Source organism: Daktulosphaira vitifoliae, unplaced genomic scaffold (assembly GCF_025091365.1).
Source record: "Daktulosphaira vitifoliae isolate Bord-2020 unplaced genomic scaffold, ASM2509136v1 Scaffold_3, whole genome shotgun sequence".
In the NCBI taxonomy this organism is placed as follows: domain Eukaryota; kingdom Metazoa; phylum Arthropoda; class Insecta; order Hemiptera; family Phylloxeridae; genus Daktulosphaira; species Daktulosphaira vitifoliae.
Window position 1 is genome coordinate 20625947 of NW_026099574.1, and position 21911 is coordinate 20647857.

General features: G+C 25.6%; 1 protein-coding gene across 2 annotated transcripts; it reads left to right on the forward strand.

Moving 5' to 3' along the window:
* The first annotated feature begins 14190 nt into the window (after positions 1-14190).
* On the forward strand, positions 14191-20949 carry LOC126900443 (acyl-CoA Delta-9 desaturase-like). 2 transcript variants are annotated; one of them, XM_050676155.1, is made up of 5 exons: positions 14191-14341; positions 15142-15418; positions 16028-16364; positions 18561-18746; positions 20383-20949. In XM_050676155.1, the coding sequence occupies exons 2-5, from the start codon at positions 15163-15165 to the stop codon at positions 20699-20701; spliced, it is 1098 nt and encodes a 365-aa protein (XP_050532112.1). In that variant the 5' UTR covers positions 14191-14341; positions 15142-15162; the 3' UTR covers positions 20702-20949. The 2 variants fall into 2 exon arrangements, with proteins under 2 accessions (XP_050532112.1, XP_050532113.1); XM_050676156.1 differs by lacking the exon at positions 18561-18746 and adding an exon at positions 19504-19689.
* Positions 20950-21911: the final 962 nt, after the last annotated feature.

Sequence of the window (21911 nt, forward strand, 5' to 3'; positions counted from 1 at the left end):
TTCAATTTGTGTATTTTTTCTATCTGGTGCAGTAACTGATCCAGAGGAGAGCACAAGGGGACACCAATTTGAACTGTCGTCGACATTCAAAATAAAAAATTCATACTAATAATAAAATTGTCAAAAAATTGACTTTAACATCTAAACAATTTATACATTTCTCCTTTAAAAATGATCATAGTTTGGGATGAGTCTGGTGGGGCTATGGTTTCTATACACTTCTTATGGTGTCACTTGATAATAATCATTTTTTTCGTATACGAACGTTTAAAAAATTATTATTGAACTTTCAAAATTATCATTTTTAGTCTGTTAATTATAATTTTATAAAAATAATATTGAATAGAAGTTTCTTTTATTTATAAAGTAAAAATCACAGGTGTGTAGGACGTTTTTATTAAGTTGTAACATACGTATAAATAAGCAATATTTTAGTCTAAAATCAATATTTTTTACCTTTTAAACTTTTAACCTCTTTTTAGTAATAACTAGTAAGTAAATAATAGCAGCGTATCAAATAATGATGGTGGTAACTATTTTTCGTTGTCACGCTAAACTATTGGAGAGTTTATATTATGAGAATTTGTTGACTGTACTTGGGAAGATTTCACAATCTAATAATTCTCGAAGCCTTTACCCTTATTATAGTTTAAAAATAGTTTAAATTATAAGCTCATCGTGACCGACTTACAGAACTTAAGCGCTCGGGAAATTATGTAAAAATTTATTAATTATATCTATTTAAAAATTTAATTAAAAAAAATAGTCTGAAATATTCAATTCAGTAATACAGCATTTTCAATTACATTGGACGTTTTACGGAAAAAGGGGCACAAATCATAAACGTCAACATTTTAAGAAAGAAAAGCATTATTTCTTTGTTGCCTCGTGGTATTTTACATTTTAGAACAAAAAAATATTTAAGTCAAACATTGTCTTTCGTTATTCGGTGCGTTTTATAGATTTTTCTAAAAATGTTCAGTAGAAAAAAATAACTACATTGAACTTGAATTCTTTAGCCTACACTGTCCAATTACTCGAAATAATAATGAAAAACAAAAATAACTCTTCATGGAAAAATCTAAACAATAAAGCTACATTAAATTAAAGCTTTTTTATAATAGCTAAAAATGTTAATACATGATATCTTAAAATAATATGTGTACTGAATAAAATTCGCAATAACGTAATTTTCAATTTAATGAGCATTTTACCCCTACGGGGTTTTTCTGAATTTTGAAATATACTTTACATTGTTAAAAATGAAACTTATAGTTTAAGTATAACCAATACATATTCCGTGACTATATCATTGCTAGTGACTTCATAAAAAAAAACTTTCCGTTAGTTATTCGAGACCGAAAAACGGTGATTTCTTATTCATACTTTTATTATGTTATTAACCCAATTTCAAAACTTGCATTACTATTAATATCATCGAGATAACTTAACATTCATGTGCAATGAGTTCGGGTCGGAATGTGGATTCAATTGAAAAATTGTTTTCAAGAATAATCGATTTGGTCACTTATCGAAATGAATCGACCTCAAATGGAATTTAGGCCATTCGACGCGTACTTAGGCATGCCAGTCGTTAGGTAAATTTTCGTTTTTAAATTATCGGCCCGTCACTATTTTGATTAGGTGCCATTACATTAATGGATTCGCGTGCAGTGCAGCATTCGCTTTGTAAGGTAAAAAATAAATGTCGACCCTGGTACGCATCAGTTCATAGTTTACTTTTACTACTGTCGTTCGGCCGGCACGTTATTGTTGGCAGACTTTGAAGGAGGAAAAAAACATTGCACTGTTTTAGTTGGGCGTGACAACAGAAATATTGCGATTAATAATTACCAATTATTTGTTCATATTGTTGTTGTTCGTTGTTCACGACTTTGATAATTCAACAAACGTCCATCAATTACCAAAATGACACCTCAGTTTCTGGCTCAGGCCAACGAGGGCGGGTTTATATGGATGTAATAATTTCATGTTTTTTATCGTTAAATATTTGTTCGTGAACTTTTTAACTCAAAACTTTTTAATTCTTGTACAATTTTTATTATTACTTAAAAAAATATTCAAAAATTCCAAAAATACATATCAATAATATACTTATTGTGTGTGAATTTTATGGTAATATGATCTACTAAGGTACTTTATACGACATGAATATAAACAGTATTTACGGATTAATGTTTTTCGTGCCATTTCATTTTATTTATTCTTATCGAAATCTACGTTTCTCAAATTGAGAAAAACCAAATCAAAGTAATATATTATTCATTTATTAGGTAACTAATCTACCGCAAACTTAACTTAGCATCAAATGATGCAACTTATATATTTATGTGTGATATTTTCCATTACCATTGCGAGCAAAAAACATCTGCCACAAATAGGCTATAATAATGTAACCTAAAAATTGGAACAACCTATTGATTTATAAATTATTATTCTACGCATAATATTTAAATTTTCAAAATATTTTCTTGGGTGTATGAGCTCTCTTAACCCCTAAAACACATTTGTCAATTCTCTCCCCATACAAATAACCTTTTTATTTGAAAGTGTTCTCATTGAAATGTTTAGATATTATTAATAAAAAGTATTATTATTATGGAAAATATAAACAACAACAAAAAAGGTGACGTACTCTCCGTAGCAGTTGTGGGGAATGTAAATGAATATTAACGACCTAAACAGTTGTAACCACCTGAATAGAGGCATAACTAGTGAATACGAGTTAGTGTAAAAACCACGGAAGCAGATATCATAAAATAAAACCTAATGACAGTGTTAATAGGTCTGAAACGACGTGTTGCCTAGTTTCATTTTGAAAGTAATTAAAACGATGTACCACACAGAATTGTGTTGTAATAACAATAACGTTGTTGTGCGAATGTCGATAACGGTTTGAATAAGAAATGAAAAGCGATGGATAAAAAATAGTGATAAACCGGAAGAAAACAATTATTATCATGGAGAAGGCGCACTGCTTGCAACGATGACCGGGTGACCCAGTCTGCGTCCAGGTACACCGATCGAAAGCAGGCCTACGGCGGCCATGGTGAGCTCTCCCACGTTCCGACGGCAGCCGATCGATTCGCTTACTATGCCGTCGACGCATACTATACTACACACTCGCTGACCTCGGTGCGGCCGCGGGTGCAACGTAACCGTAACGGCGGCGGCGTGTTTACTGGTGTTGCGGGGGTGGCACGGCTGTTTTCAGGTGCGCGGTCTGCCAGGTATTCGGCACCCGGCCTGACCTACTACACACGTACGCTCACGTTATACTATACAACTCCGAGTGTCTGGTCGTCGTAAATTCCAGCTGAACGCCATCCCCTCGCACGATCAACCGCCATCCACTTCGATCCATCGCGCCACGTGTGCTCCCCGACATCCATGTCCGATTGCTCACTGTACTCGTAGAAAGAAAACAGCACATTTTAAAAATCTGTGTGTTGTACAAACACATGTTTAAATGAAACATTTTTGTAAAACTATAGAAGGTTGTGATCATTGATTGATTTATATTTTAGGAATCGATGTGGCTTCACGTATTTATCTAAAATGACAGTACAATAAATGTCCACATTTAATGGATCAGTTAAATATGTCAATTCAAAGGCAACATATTAATTATGTAAAAGCAGAATTCTGTTTCTAAGAATGACAGTATAGCAAACAAGTAACTCTCAGGGTATAAAAACATTAAAAACTCTCGTTTTCTCTTCAATACGAGTCCATGTAGTCTATTAAATTCAAACACTCTGAGACTTGTTATAAAATGATTATGTTTTTATTATTTAAAATTGAGTACAATGATGAAATGATTTATTAAAGAAATATTTAATCGACTGCTAATACAAATTCATGTCTATACATACTTAGAACTCAAATTAAGACGAACATTTAATTTGAAAATATTAATGTTTGTGTTTTGCCAAAAGTCGAAAAGATATAGGTAAATTAATTATTATTAATAAACATAAATGAAATAAATATTTTGTATTTTTTGTTAGAGCAAAACAATTTAACGTTGTTAACAATATTTATTATCGAAAGAGGGCGTTAGCTCGTTGGTTCAATAAAACGGCATAAATATTTCTTAAAATGACCTTTTTCGTCAACAAAATAAAAATCGTATTTATGAAATACCTTTTATAATATCTGTTTTTGTTATAATATACAGAGTGTTTAATTAATAACTTTTGATAGAATTCACATTGGATTTTTATAAATATTTTATGTGTTCTTAGACTACGTTAAAATCATATTTGTAGCTTCGATGAGTATCTAAGAAGGTATTATTATTACCATAATGTGCTTATTTTTTTGCGGCTGTCCGTGACAGTTCTCAACTCTCATTGGACGATATTGTTAATCTATGTCTCAATAGAACCCAATTTTATTTTAGTTAAACTTGGTTCCAAAAATACCTCATCAATTGTAGAAATTTACTAAAATATTTTAAAATTACGATACTTGTAAAAAAAAAAATGGTTAACATTCTATTTCTGCATTTTAAAACTGCTATAACTTTTTTTTAAACACTGGTCCAAATGAAATTTTTATCGGTTATTTTACAAACAACAATTATTGATATAATTTTTATGAAGATCGAATTAAAAATCAGGGAGGGTTTGAATTTCATCATCAATGCATACAAAACAATATTTTCAACTCAATTTTTGGAAATGTTCCGAAATGTCTGACCACATCGAATTGAAAATTTAAAAATGCATAAAATATTTATAAATAATCTCTTGATTATATGAAATTGGCATTCAAAATAAAAATAACTATCCTAAGAATTTTTAATAAGAGAAATTCGAGAAAAAGAGTTATCGGACAAAATCATGCATTATTCAATAAAAATGGCTGATTTTTATGTATTTTGAATAACAACGTAACATCAGTTTAAATTAAATTAAATTTCTTTTGTATACTTAACGATTGATAGAAGAAAAAAGTTTCGACGACTCGTCCTTTATGAATATTTAAGTAATAAATTCTATAATTTTTGATAAATATAATGATTTTTTTTTAATTAAACTGTACATATACACATCAAAGCGTTTTTACAACAATGATTTTAATCACTTTCAGATGTTAAACAATACTAATCTAAAAAAATGCATTGACCTCACTTACACTAGATCCTCATTGTTATTAACTTTTTAAACTTAGATTATGTCATTTAAACAATATTATTATTTGAACAATACCAATGTTATTCTTCAGTGTTTTCATATAAGTACATCGCCTACTTGCAGGGACTTCAAAACAAGTTGTTAAAAATAAAAAATAAAGAATATCCGTTTTTTAAGTTGTGTTATTAGCAATATTAATATATATATATATATATATATGTCTATTTTATGTATAAATATCATAGGCACAGTAATCTAACTATTATGACATGAATATGTATACAAAATCGGTTATTATGCAAAGAAGTCCAATATATATTTTAGTTCTTCGCTTATGCAAAATTGTCAGTAATATTAGTAAAATAATACACTTTTGAGTATATCTTACTGAGTTCCAAGATCAAAGTAACCTAGACAAAATTAATGGTGACTAAAATTTAATCTTAAAAATAAAAAAGTTCCGAGGATAAGTTTTCAAGGCCGCTGAATCCAAATTTTATTTTTTTAATTTACAAAGGAGGATCAGTATGTCAAATTTTGATTTTAGTTAATTTTTTGTTCGATATATCAATTTATATATTTTATAAGAAATTAATTTCAAACTTGGTATTAGTTTTTCAATGGTGGAATAAACTGATGTGCTTAAATCTAATTCTACTTCATTTGAGGGCATTTAAAGAAAACATGTTACTATTAGTTTAACATGCATTCATTATTTATACAGTCTAAACAAATAATTAAAATGAAATAAATGATGCGTTTGTGAAAGTATATAACTGGTAATAAAATGTTATGTCAAAAACATAACAATATCATCCCTAAAATAAGCTGTCGTTAATAAATACTTCTGTTGCCTATCGTATTTTAAATAAAAATATACAAGACTACAGATATGACCACAACTGGAAATTTCCTAGAAAACTACTAATTTTAATATATTCAACAGAATGCTGATAAACTCAGACACTCAAATATCACTGTTGTGGGTAAACAATTTATAAGTGTACATTTGTGTAGTTAATTTATTTTTTTTAATAAAAAAACACTAAATATTAATTATAAATAAAATATAATTTTTATGATGTAAATATTATTACTTTCCTTTAAAGCTCATTAGTATACAATTGAAATTTTTGATTCAAAGAAGTATAGATGATAAATTAAACCCCTAATTAAAACAATATAATAATTGATACATTGCTTAATACAAATAAATTATAAATATAAACTTAAAAATATTACAACGACATCTGATAACCTTTATGCGTAACTAGACAATATTTTTATACTTGAATGAGCTTTATAATAATAATTTATATTATTTGTTATAACATTGATGTATATTTAAAAAGTCGATCTTCGAAATTTTAATGAAAACCATTTTAACTTTATTTTATATATTAAAATAGGCATTTTGTGAAAATTTGAGATTTTTAAAAAAAATTTTATTGGTTGCTCAGCGTGTTTTTAGTATTTTGACCAAAAATACCCCAAGAAACAAAAAACTGTCTCTATTCAGAAAACCTAAGTAAAGTAACAGGTTTACTGAATTTTAATAGTAAACTTTTAAATATTTTTAGTTTTATTTAGATAATTTTTTTATCATGATTTAATTTCTCGCGGTCATTATAATACTAGGTAAGAGAAAATAAATTGCATGTAGTTTTAATAAAGTTAATTTTTCATATAAATATAATTATATAACACAAAAACCACATCTCATCGTCATATTAGTTTTAAAATAATTATATTATAATATAATTATATAACACAAAAACCACATCTCATCGTCATATTAGTTTTAAAATAATTATATTATAATATAATTATATAACACAAAAACCACATCTCATCGTCATATTAGTTTTAAAATAATTATATTATAATATAATTATATAACACAAAAACCACATCTCATCGTCATATTAGTTTTAAAATAATTATATTATAATATAATTATATAACACAAAAACCACATCTCATCGTCATATTAGTTTTAAAATAATTATATTATAATATAATTATATAACACAAAAACCACATCTCATCGTCATATTAGTTTTAAAATAATTATATTATAATATAATTATATTCATATCAAAAATTAATTTTAATAAAAGTATATGTAATTTATATTTTCTTACTAGTATTATAATGACTGCGAGAAATTAAATTATGATAAAAAAATTATCTAAATAAAACTAAAACATTCAAAATTTTACTATTAAAAGCAAGTAAACCTGTTACTTCACATAGGTTTTCGGATTTTTCATAATTTTTTATTAAATTTCAACTGATGTATAATTTTATCATAACATAAAATTGTATTCTTATGTTATTTATTATATTTAGTATAAATGATAAAATAAAAATAATTGAAAAGTATTTTATGATCAACTGTCAATTATAAATATTTTCCAGAATATCATATATATTAGCTAACACTTTATTATTAAAATTAGATTGAAGTTTTTAAGATAAGTAAATAATTTTTTTCTAGTTTTAATATACATAAATATCAGCCAGACTGGATAAATAAAAATTTCGTTTTTAATTCTAAGCTTACTTGAGACCTGCAAGAAATATACCATATAATGACGTCAATTAAATTGACGCTATTAATTTTTGACTTAAAATTTTAAAACTAAAAATTTATATTTTTCAGTAAAAATCAAACTATTTTGATATATTAATCATAATGTTTGACCAAATATTGAATAACAAATGCAGTTTTTTGTTTTTTTTTTGGGTATATTTGGTCAATATACTAAAAACACGCTAAGCGACCATTATATATTTGTTTAAAAATCTTCACCAAATGCCTATTTTAATGTAAAAAATAAAGTTAAAATGGTATTCATTCAAATTTCGAAGATTGACTTTTTTTTAAATACCCTAATATTTATATATTATTAATACATGAGCTAATTACCAATTTCTTATAAAATATGAAAGAGTAGTATTATCAATTTCAAATATATTTTTGACAAATACTTTGTTTAAAAGAATTTTTAAATCTTATAGTTGCTAACTTTTTCTCGTTATAACTCATTAATTATTATTAAATATTTATAATAAAATAATTTTTATTTTTTGCTTATTTTAAAATGACAGTAAACTTCAGGTGCTGAATTTACTTTACCATTAAAAGAGTATTATGCACTTAAAATTACTGTAAAAGTTGTAATGAATTCTTTATAATGAATGACATTAGCAATTTTTAATGTTCTAAAAATAATGTAGAACAATAGTACAATACGATTTCCGTTAACTATCAAATATAATGTGTTATAATACATGAACCCATTAGAAAACAATAGACAATGTCAAGGCCATTAAATACAATTTATTTTAACATTTTTTCAAATTCAAAAAATTCAATATTTTAATTTAAATACTAATTTTATATGCTGACGCAATCAGATGCAAATACAAGAAAAGGACAACTTCAAAAATTAGAATTATATTTAACATGAAGACTATAGATTCCATAATTTAGAAAATAGTAGTTTGATAAATTAAAAAAGAAGTATGGCAAAAAAATATTAATTATTTTTGATTGAGTGGATTATGATAAACGGATCACATTGTATACATATATATATATAATATGCATTAGTATATTTAGAGAGTACAAGGACCGAGTTAGTCTATTGATCCTGTTAAACCTACATTTTAAGTAGAAATCACTAAAAAATTTACTCATAGTATATTTTGGTGTTTAGACCATTCCACATTCAAATTCCTAACTAGTCTGTTGATAATTAGTATTAACATAATGTTATTAATATAATATAATAATTGTAATATAATACTATTATTATGTATTATATTATTTTAGTATACAATACGTACTCAATTATTTTAAAAATTAATAACTATTTAATTTAAAACTTTCTATTAGAAAATATTAATATTATATTTATTATATTTTACTAATTTTATTAATTCTTAAACAATGAACTTAAGTATAATTTTAACTTCGACACAAAACTGAGAAGGTATTATTTTTACTGTAATAGGTTTTATTTTAATTATATCTGTTATCACAAGTTATCAGCTCCTATTAGACCGATTTGTGTCAAAAGATTACATATTGTATATAATTAAAGACATTACTCTCAAAAGTTGAAAATATTCCACTCGTTTATTTAGTATCAATATTGACACCCAATATACAATTTAATTGCTTTTATTGCGAAAATGAATTGTCATCACATCTAAACCAAACTTTACGTAAATATAACTCGCACTAAATACAAATATTTTAAAATTATCGAGTACTTTGGCTTAAACATTTTTTTTTGATTTTGATACGAAAATAATTTCAGCTAATTGGAGTGAGGCCATATAGTTGGGTTTGATTCCGATTCTATAAATCCACTTTCGTAGTAAACAATTTTTCACTCATCTCTTTTCTTTTATTAATGCTTGAATAAAAAAATCTAGAAACTAAAAAATTGTTTATTTACAACAATTTGTGTTTATGTCGTTGTGAATAACTTAGATGATAATTATTTAATTTATGTATAGCGATGATTACTATTAATAATAAAAAATAACTAAACATTGTATTTGCAAATTTAATGATAAAAATGGCTATATTTTTAGGTGAAACGCCTTGAACAATGATACCCCGTTACATACAACGATGATATAGTTTCGCATCTAATGAAAATTCACTTAAATGAAAAAATGTCTTTAAATATATCATATGTAAGGACATAAAATTTTAATTTTTTCATCAATTGCTGTTATGAAATAGCAAATACTACTAACTATACACACAAATTTAAAATTCGTTATCTTACTGTAAGGTTGAATTACCTTCATTTTCTTCCTCTTCCTCGCCTTAATCCCAACTACTTGGGGTCGGCCACCCTTATCCTAAACTTCCACTTGACATGATCTCCCACATCATCTACGCTCACATCAGCTGTCCTCAAATCGCATTCAATAGCATCTCTTTTTTGGTCTTCCTCTACCTCTTCTTCCTTCAACATTCATTTCTATAACTGTTCTTACAGCTTCCGATTCTTCTCTCCTCATAACATGACCAAACCATCCAAGTCTATTTTCTCTTATCTTATCCACGATTGACGCTACACCTATACTCCCTCTTATATGCTCGTATTCTATATTTTCTAGTCACTCCACACATCCATCTAACCATTCTCATCTCTGCTACACTCATTCTTTGCTCTACTTTTTTATCAACCGTCCAGCACTCTGAACCATACACCACAGCTGGCCTCACTACAGTCTTGTAGAATTAACCTTGTAGCCTCATTGGAATTCTTTTATCGCATAAGACGCTTCTCTCCACTTCGACTACCCGCACTTAATTCTGTGTCTTACATCCTCGTCAATACCACCACTCTTTTGCACAACTGACCCTAAATACTTAAAACTCTCCACCTCTCCAATTACGTCCTCGCCTATTGTCACTGACCTCCTCATTTCACCTACCTCATGATCTCCTTTTTAAAATTGAATTACCTTCATAAATAAACAAATATTAAAAATTATCATAATTTTTAAAATTATAATATCAACACGTGTAATTTCAGTGAAAAAAAAAACCAGCACAAGAGGTCTTGACACAGTGGTGGCGTGGGATAGTTGGATCAAGTATAATGATATTTGACAGTGATTAAAATCACTATCATAAAAGACGTTTTGATGCAAATCTTTAAATAGTGTTTAATTTTAAAAAGTTGGTGGATTATTCCAATAGCTACATGATTTGCTAATTCCTTATTTATATCCTAATTAAAATAAAGTATGCTAAATGAAAATTGGATATAAATATTATTTCTCATAAAAAAATTGTGTTTATCCATACACTTTTCAATAAGTTATAGTATTATAAAGTTAAAAAAATGTAAAAAATAAAATCGAGAATTATCACACAAAAATAGCATTCGGTAGCTATTTTCGCCGTGAAGACAAAATAAAGTCTGAAATTTTTATTTTCCATAATAAAGTACATTACATTAGTTTTAATTTAAGATATATATAAAAGTGTCAGGCTTTAAACTTTATAGATGTCAAGCATCTATAAAAAAAATTATATTGATTTGGTCATTTTTGAAAAAGTTATGGAAGTTTTAAGGAAAAATAATTAAAAATATAGAAAATTAGCGATTTTTAAATTTTTAAATTTTTTTGGAGATTTCCCCCATTTAGGGGAAACGAGGGAAATTTTTTTAAGTTTTTAGGGTAATGTCTTCGATTAGATACGATTTGTGATCTTTTGACGTATCGTTGAAAGAAATCGGTTTGATGAGAGCTGAGAAAAAGTGGTAACAGACACAAAAATAAAAAAAAAATTTTAAAAACACATCATAGTAAAACCAATACCTTCTCAGCTACGCCTCGAAGCTAAAAGTTGTAGTAGGTATAAACAATTTTTATCACTTTTTTAATTCGTTAAACCCTTTACAAATTGTATGTCATATGTTTTCAATTTATCAAAGTTAGCAAAATAAATATAGTTAAAAAAAATTGAAAAACACGCTTTTAAAGCATATCGAACTAAAAAGTTAAAAATAATTTTTAAAATTAGCTTAGAACAATAATGAACGAAAAATACTAGTATTATTGTGAAAAAAATCGTCAATATACGAAAAATATAGCATAAAGCACCTACGCTTTTGTTTTTAAGGGAGATTATCGTTTCTGCCAAAATTGACCGTATCGTTTCCACCAAGTATCGTTTCCGGCAAACCTGAATAAGGTCGCTTTTACTTTTCCGCCAAACTAATCTTCTACCTGTCTATCTATCTACTAAAAAATTTGAGAACCATTTAGTTTTATCCATGGGTCACCACGACATACCAGTATCGGTTTTAGCATACGGGCAAGTTAGATAGTTGCTAGTACCAAATTGTTTGGCTTTTATTGAATGTTACGTTCAGGCCTGTATTTAAGATTTTTGCGTGAGGTATTAATATTAATGAGCAAAATAGAGTAATTTTTTGTCCTATCACTATCAAATGATATTTGCTCCCAAGAATTTTTGACCCCCTTAGCCACCTCTAAATATGGTCACGTCGTTTTGAATAATTATTTATTTTATCACACAGGCATAACTTTATAAAGAAAATATGACATTTTACCTAAGGTAAATAAATTCTAATAGATAATTATCTTAAGTATGTATATATTTAATTGTAATGAATAATAAAAATATAGTTTATAAGAAAATAAAAAGTCATCAAAACATTAAAATAAAATTCAAACATTGACAATAAGCTTAAAAAATATCTGATACCTGTAATAATATAATAAAAAGTAGATCTATGATCTATACTATTTTCGATAGTTGTTGAAAACTAATTTCACAAATTCGAATTGGCTAATTTCATTGTTATTAAATTTATCACTTGTCTCTTTTGTTTTTCTGAAACGGATTTCAATTTTATTCCGTACGCTTTTTGAGACTGCATTATCAAAACTATATATTTTAATAAATTATAAGACTAAATATTTTTCATTCAAATTTTAAAAAAATTATTAATAGAAGGATGCGCCTTAAAAAATTGTGTTATTAAAATGTGAATGAAATGATTCACAATTATCAATGCACTGCTATGTAATAACAATAAAAAAATAGTAAAAATTTCGATTAAATGAAAAGTAGGTAATTATTATTGGGTTATTTTGGCATATATTTTAACCAGTGGTTCTCAAGCTTCTATTTATAGACAGATATAAACTATCGGTTTGGCGGAAACGATGAACGCCCGTTTTTAAATCGTGTTTTTCAGTTTTTAGTTTTTGATGATTACAGTCACGGAGTGTTTATTGCCAATTATCAATATCAATAGATATAATTTCTGTATTGCCAGTTAGTGTGTTTATAAACTCACAACAATGTGTCTTATTACCGTTGATAATAAAAACTATACAGAATGATTTTTTTATCATAACCCACTCAATTACTTGCAGAATAATAATAATTTAAACATTTTTTTTTATTATTATCTTTAGTTACACATTATTCTCGATTTTTTAACTATGTAATACTTTTTAAGTTCATCCCTTATGCCTTGGAGGGGGGTCAACTTTGTTTTTTTAAATGGTAATACATATTTTTAATTTAATAAAATGTTTGAGTTTTTAATTTAATAGTAAATGGCATTTGAATTTTTAATATAACTTTATTAGCTTATTAGATATAATCATTTAAAGTTTCAAATTTTTGAATTAATATACAGGTATAATACAGAAGGGATTACAAATATAGGTAGCTAATTGGTTTTTTATAACATCGATATTAGCAGGTACACATCATTGTTATTATCAATTGTAGTAAGGCACATTGTTATTAGTTTATAGATACACTAACAGACAATACAGAAAGTATATCTATTGATAATCATAATTGATAATAAACAATCCGTGACTGAGACAGCAATGTCATAAAAATCCAATTAGCTACCTGTATTTACAATCCCATGTGTATTATACATGTATATTAACTCAAAATTTTGAAACTTTAAATGTTTATATCTAATAAGCTAATAAAGTTATATTAAAAATTCAAATGCCATTTACTATTAAATTAAAAACTCAAACATTTTATTAAATTAAAAATATGTGTTACCATTTAAAAAAACAAAGTTGACCCCCCTCCAAGGCATAAGGGATGAACTTAAAAAGTATTACATAGTTAAAAATTCAAGAATAATGTGTAACTAAAGATAATAAAAAAAAAAAATGTTTAAATTATTATTATTCTGCAAGTAATTGAGTGGGTTATGATAAAAAAATCACCCTGTATACCTGCGAATATCGTCCTAAAAAACCAATTAGCTACCTGTATTTGTAATCCCTTATATATTATACATGTAAATGAACTCAAAAAAAATCGAATCTTTAAATGTTTATATCTAATAATAAACAATCAAAATTTATTTAAATATATAATATTGATGATGCGCACGCTTCACGGATACGAAAACCAAAAATAAAATTATACAGGAAAGTATTGTTTTCAAATGGTGAGTGGGTGGGATGAATGCGTTACGACAGTCTAGTCTCAAAGCTATAGACGACGGGATACGCAAAAATAATAACAAGTTGCGCGTGGAGAGTTACAAACAAACATACTTACAAACTTACTTAAAAACATACATACAGATGAAACTAATATAAGCGTGTTAATAATCAGGGTGAGTTACTTAGTCTGTTTATTTTACTAGCTTATAACTGATTAATATTTTATTGTTTTTAGTTATGAAAATACCTCTCTTATAAATTCTCTAATTATTATTATAAAATTAAAATTTTATGCTGAAAAATGCAATATAGTCTTATAAAGTATATATAATAAATATTTTACATGAAGAAATAGAAATTAATCATGATAAATTTAATTTAATTATATTATATTTAAAAAAAACCTCTTGTAAGTAATAACAATAAATAAGAATACACGTGCATTTTTATTTAACCCAGCCAAATCATGTACGATGGATAAACTAGAAAAGAGAAAAACATTTATGTCTGTAGTACATAAATTATTGAGTAGTATTGATACCATTCGAATAGTAAAAATATTTTCTGAGTCGCATGATCTTTGATATTAAATTATTTTCTTGTGGTAAATAGTTTTTAGTTACTTTTTTGCATTTGTTAATCGTTTATTAATCTATTATAATCGTGAATTATTCTTAATAGTTTTTAAAATATTTTTATTATTTTATCAATTATATTTTTTATCATTTTTTTTTATTTTTACTTTATGACAAAAATAAAAGGATAAATATTTTTTTATTGAATTAATTTTGATGTCATAAAAGATATTTTATTTATTAAATAAATAGTCATAAAAATACATAAATAATCATCAACTTTATACTTAAAGATCACTTCAAATATTAACATCGTAAATACAAAAACATTTTTAAAAACAACTGATTTTCGACTTATATGTCAAAAGTAAAAAAAATGATATATCACTTCTTTTTAGATTTTACGTCGAAAAAATTCGATGACTACGTTTTCAATTTTTACTTGGATATGGTCTAGTGTTCATGTTTATTATGATACAAATAATCGTGTCGAATCTGCCCAAAAAGTCGATCAACATCACCTCACGATGACCTCTTTGAAGCCTAGTAAAAACAATAACAAGTTGATTATTGTGTGGCAAAATGTGATTGCATCTATCATTTTGCATATAGGAGCAGTTTATGGATTTTATTTGGTCTTTACCGGTCATCTTTATGGAAAAACAATTATATATGGTTAATAAATATTATTAAACTAATAAATAATAACTTAGTATTATTATATATCCTTAAAATAAAATAAATGTATAATATATAATATAATAATAAACTAAAAAAAACCTGGGAATTTATATATTATATTATTTATGAAGTTTTATATTTAAGTTAATATACATATTTATAGTAGTGGCGCAAATAACCCAACCAACTAGCAAGAATGTTGGAAAAATGATAATTATAGACCCCTAAAATTTAGGTTCATCTCTTATGATTTTGTATAAGTACTATTTTTATTTTTTTGAAGAATAATTACAATATTATTTAGAATTTTTGTATAATAAAAAATATTAAAAAGCAAGTTCAATTTAAAAGGGTCCTGCTTGACCTATGGCCTATTAAGATTAAGTTGCGCAAGTGATTTATGCTTAACCAATTTATAGATGTGTAATGATATCGATTTCTTCGATTTTTTTCAAATATATCTACAATAGGTACAAAAATTAATGTACTTTTGCAGATTTCGAAATTCTTCACTCGTTATATACGAATATTATTATGTTTTCACAGTATTTAAAATAGCTACAAATTTATTTGTATCTCATGTTAATAAATTTTTGTTTCTAGCTTACCTAGTATTAATGTTTAGTGGAATGGGAATAACTGTAGGTGCACATAGACTTTGGTCACACCGATGTTTTAACGCCCGTTTGCCTTTGCGTATACTTTTAGCAACTTTTCAGACTCTTGCATTCCAAAATCACATCTATGAATGGGTACGCGATCATCGAGTACATCATAAGTTTACCGACACAGATGCTGACCCATATAACTCAGCCCGTGGGTTCTTTTTTTCTCATATAGGATGGCTTTTGGTTCGAAAGCACAAAGACGTTTATGGCAAAGGCAAAACAATCGATATGCGAGACTTGGAAGATGATCCTGTAGTGATGTGGCAAAAAAAGTAAAAACAAAATAATTATCATTACTAGGTCTTTTTATAGCGTATATAATTCTAAAATTAATTTTATGCTTTTACATCTCAAACCCATGAAATTTTAGCCATTAAATTTAATAAGTAAAAAAACATCAAAAGCATACGGACACTTTGATACGATTGTTGATAAAGAAAATAAAGAAATAAAAATTGAAAAATTATAATAAAAAGTTTACATATATTGATTTTTGTCGCCTAATGCACATAAAAGAAAAATTTCTAGAAATCTTAATTTGTTTAATCTTATAGCATAACTAAAAAAAATTCGATTTGATTTAGTTTTGAATAATGTAAATATTCCGTTGTTATGCCAAACACTTTAATTTATTTTTACTGAAAATTGTATGTGTTTCAAACTCTTACAAATTAGGTTTTCGGGTAAAAAAAAAACGTTAAGTTCTCTGATTAGTATTTGAATTTTTATAAAAAAACAAATCAACAATTAAATGCCTATAATATTAGCCAAAAAAGTGTCATAATAATCCGGTTTAGTTTTCAGAAAGATACTTCAATAAAAAGTGAAAACTAAAAATATCAATATCGACGGTTTTAAAACAATTGTAATTTTTGGACGTTTCTCTTCTAAGATTTCTAGATTTCTTTGATTTGGAAGAATGTTACCATTATCAGCACTAAATACTTACTAATTTTAATGTCTCCATATATAAAGTTTTTTGTAAATATTAATGTTTCTAAATAGTTTTATAGTTTCAATGGAGTTATTATGTTAATAAATATTGACTCACAGAAAATTTGTTAAATTCTTTATTTTAATGTTTCTTAAATATTATTTAAACATAACCCCAATGTTTCTTTTTGTTTGGACTACGTAATATTTATCACAACTATCACATTGTATTTTATTAATGAATTCCCCTTTTTTTCTACTTTATCTGTAGAGTTATCTAATAAATCTTTGAAATTATAAGTCTTATAAGTTACTAAAGTAATACCAAAATTCTTACAAAGTCTAGTTAACCTGATCAAAATGCCCAAATAATATAATATGGACAACCAAATTACTTTTTACTCCCCCTCACTAGAAAGCGTACTAGCGGACCTCCTTTTTTTATTCCATATTTGTGTACGGACTCATTTTGAACTTACATTTTCATCATACCCTTTACATATAACTATTTCTTTTACAACCCATAGTTATTTATCGGAATATTAATAAACCTGATAACTATACTATTGAAAGCTGTCATTTTTTGTTGTCAGCTGTAGTTTGAAATGTACCTAAATGTGCGTGCTTACCTTTAAATTAAAAAATTATTATGCAAAAAGAGGGCTAAATAAATAATTTCATAAATAATAGATTAAAATGCAATATACTTAACAAAAAATTAACAGATTTACATTGAAGGGTTTTTTTATTATAGTGATGTTGATCACTATCAGATAACATTCACTTTTCCCAACTCTGATGGGTTCTTTTAAAAATATTTTTTACAGTTTTTAAACTACGTTAAAAACTTATTTTTTATTATTTGACCTCTAATAAGAAAAAATTTATTTATTTTTCTTTGAAATTTAAAAATAATCATTTTTTAGCCCTTTTATTGTAAAAACTTTGATGGATTTATAACAACTTTAGGATAAATACTTATTGAGTTACAAGAATTTTTATACATACCTTTCCATATACTCAAACTCTATACGTTCATTAGTTAATATAAACATATTAAAAAAAATATTTCTTGATAAATAATAGTATTTCGTAAAATTTTTATGAAATATATGTTCTATATAATTTTAAAACCCTACTATTATATAACAGAAATTGTTTATTTTTTTTAATTAAATCTTAATTATTATATTTCTTAATTACTTTTCAGGTACTACATATGGTTGGTACCAATTATATCATTTTTAGCTTCTTTAATCCCTTACTTACTTAGTAAAATTTACATTTATAACATTCAAAAAATAATGAAAATTTAAAGTAGAACATTAAACTGAGTAACTACTTTGAAAATATTACCGATTTTTTATCATTGTTCCAAACCAACCTTCGCCAAATTAAAATTAATAATTATACTTAAAACTTACATCTCTAACACTAGTCATAATAAAACAAACTTTATATGCTTAATGATATTTGTAAAAATTGTATTATTTAAAAATTAAAGTATGATACATTTTTTATTAATTATTTTTCAGATACTACTTATTGCTAGTGCCAATTGTGGCATTTATATTACCTTCCTTGGTGCCATATTTGTTATGGAATGAGCAATTTTGGTACTCCCTTTTATTTGTTGGTTTGTCGCGTTATATGTTTGCGTTACACTCTACTTGGCTTGTAAATAGCGCTGCACACATTTGGGGAGTCAGACCATACGACAAGTATGTATAATTTGTTATCAACGTACAATAAAATATTTTGAACTTAATTTGTTTATAATATTAAATTATTTAAACGATTTCAGTAGAAGCAAATTATTTTAATTTTAGATAATATTTTAATATTAACTCATAAACAGGACAAGAAAACGATGAAATGTATTAATAATTAAAATATTTATTAAATATTTTTGATAAAACGTGATCAAATACGAAAAACAAAACACCTAAAATACATGATATATATTACCATAAATTATTATTAAACATAATACAACTTTTAACATAAAGCTGTCCTTATTAAAATTGTTTTCAAACGTTATATTTAAAATTAATCTATGTAAAAAAAGTTGTCATTTGCCTATATTAAAAACTGTCCATGATAGTTAATTACGTTTCGAACCCAATTAATGTTAAACAAAAAAGTGTTATGTTACACTGTTAAACGACGAAAAATTTTTAAAAAATAATTGTATGGCACTGCACATATTTGGGGAACTAAACCATATGATAAGTCAGTTTATTATATGGTCTTTTTTAAATTATTTTTTTATTTTGTTTAAATATAGTAAATTTATTAAAATAAATCTCTTTTAGTATTCATTTTTAAACTCAAATTTATTAAACTTTTTATTAATATTTATCCTGTAATTATAAACTATTCATTTAGTAATATTTTTAGTTATATTTTCTTAGAAATATAATAATTGTATTATTTAAAAATTAAAGTATGATACATTTTTTATTAATTATTTTTCAGATACTACTTATTGCTAGTGCCAATTGTGGCATTTATATTACCTTCCTTGGTGCCATATTTGTTATGGAATGAGCAATTTTGGTACTCCCTTTTATTTGTTGGTTTGTCGCGTTATATGTTTGCGTTACACTCTACTTGGCTTGTAAATAGCGCTGCACACATTTGGGGAGTCAGACCATACGACAAGTATGTATAATTTGTTATCAACGTACAATAAAATATTTTGAACTTAATTTGTTTATAATATTAAATTATTTAAACGATTTCAGTAGAAGCAAATTATTTTAATTTTAGATAATATTTTAATATTAACTCATAAACAGGACAAGAAAACGATGAAATGTATTAATAATTAAAATATTTATTAAATATTTTTGATAAAACGTGATCAAATACGAAAAACAAAACACCTAAAATACATGATATATATTACCATAAATTATTATTAAACATAATACAACTTTTAACATAAAGCTGTCCTTATTAAAATTGTTTTCAAACGTTATATTTAAAATTAATCTATGTAAAAAAAGTTGTCATTTGCCTATATTAAAAACTGTCCATGATAGTTAATTACGTTTCGAACCCAATTAATGTTAAACAAAAAAGTGTTATGTTACACTGTTAAACGACGAAAAATTTTTAAAAAATAATTGTATGGCACTGCACATATTTGGGGAACTAAACCATATGATAAGTCAGTTTATTATATGGTCTTTTTTAAATTATTTTTTTATTTTGTTTAAATATAGTAAATTTATTAAAATAAATCTCTTTTAGTATTCATTTTTAAACTCAAATTTATTAAACTTTTTATTAATATTTATCCTGTAATTATAAACTATTCATTTAGTAATATTTTTAGTTATATTTTCTTAGAAATATATCGCCAACGGATAATAAAACTGTAGCATTTTTGGCTTTTGGAGAAGGATGGCATAACTATCATCATACTTTTCCATGGGACTACAAAGCTGCTGAATTGGGAAACTACCGACTTAACTTTAGTACAGCATTTATTGACATCTGTGCTTGGCTTGGATTGGCTTACAACTTGAAGACAGCAAATGCGTCATTAGTGAATAAACGTTTACAAAGAACTGGTGAGAGCTCAAATAAAGAAAAAAGAGTTGAAGTATGGGGTTGGGGAGATACAGATATGACTGAATCTGATAAACAAATTGCACAAATAAGTTAACAAAATGGCTAAAAGTTGAAAAATATTAGTAATTTAATTAAACACAGCCAACATAACATTCTTACTTTATACAAAAATCATGTGTTTCATTTTCTAAGAATATTTTTATTTTTATTATTATATTACTAATGTATATTTTTAAGTTGTCTTATTTTTTTCCTTGTTAGTATATTTACATTATTTATGAACTGTGATTTATTAGTATAAGAATGTGTTTTGTATTAGATCTACTTAGTAATTTAAAAAATTTATTTAACTTTTTCATGAAAAAATACATGTTAACATATGATATTAACTTGAATACTTTATAATTTGTTTAGCTTAAAACTGCATGATAATTCATGAAAGTAAAAATAATTATATTTAAGGTAGAATAGAAAATAATAAATTTATCAATTTACTAAATGGATAGTAAATTCATATACACGAAACAGTTTGACCATATCTTAAGATCTAAATAATCTATTTATATAATAGTTCATCTTACCCCATGCGAACATCTTGCCTCCAAAGTTATTAGATGATAGGATTTCATTTAATAACCTTGATATTGCCTCAGGTTATTTTACTAAGATAATCACTCATCTTTTTGTTATAATTTTTAACTTATAAGTTTTTCAAGTCCAAAAGATTGTTAAAAATTAATAACATTAATAAATAAATGATAATTCTTAAGTATAATAGTTCTTTTTACAAATATAAATGCTAATGATATATGCATATTATACATTTATTGGCGATATAAACTAAACCCATTACGAGCAAACCGACGTAAAGGATTAAAAGAATAATAAAAATAAAGTCTTGATCACCACTGAAAATGTTTTATATTAAATCTATAAGATTAGGAATAAATTAATAAAAGAAAATGTGCCCAATAATGCGTTGATTAAAATATTACCAAACTAGAAGGTAAAGTAATTATTGCAAACAAATAGATAACTAAAAAAGTAATAATAGGATATGATGGTAGTTGAGGTATACTTTATATTTGTTGTTTTGAACTTAATACGGGTCCTCAAATTGTTTAATAGTTCATTTTTTGTTCTTAATGTTTTTTATTATTTATTAATTTGCATGTTCCTGATTTGACTGATAAATTAAAAAAAAATTTACAAATATATTTATTGACTTTATCAAATTCATATAACTATATTTTCTTTTTAATTGAACTTTAATCTGCAAATCTGTCTAACGGTCCTTCTTGTTA

Excerpts from the sequence above, each read along its gene's own strand:
- LOC126900443 (XM_050676155.1), top strand. The coding sequence starts at position 15,163 with ATGACTACGTTTTCAATTTTTACTTGGATATGGTCTAGTGTTCATGTT. Across the intron at positions 15,419-16,027 it reads TGGAAAAACAATTATATATG|CTTACCTAGTATTAATGTTT; the intron begins GTTAATAAATAT and ends TTTTGTTTCTAG. Across the intron at positions 16,365-18,560 it reads GTAGTGATGTGGCAAAAAAA|ATACTACTTATTGCTAGTGC; the intron begins GTAAAAACAAAA and ends ATTATTTTTCAG.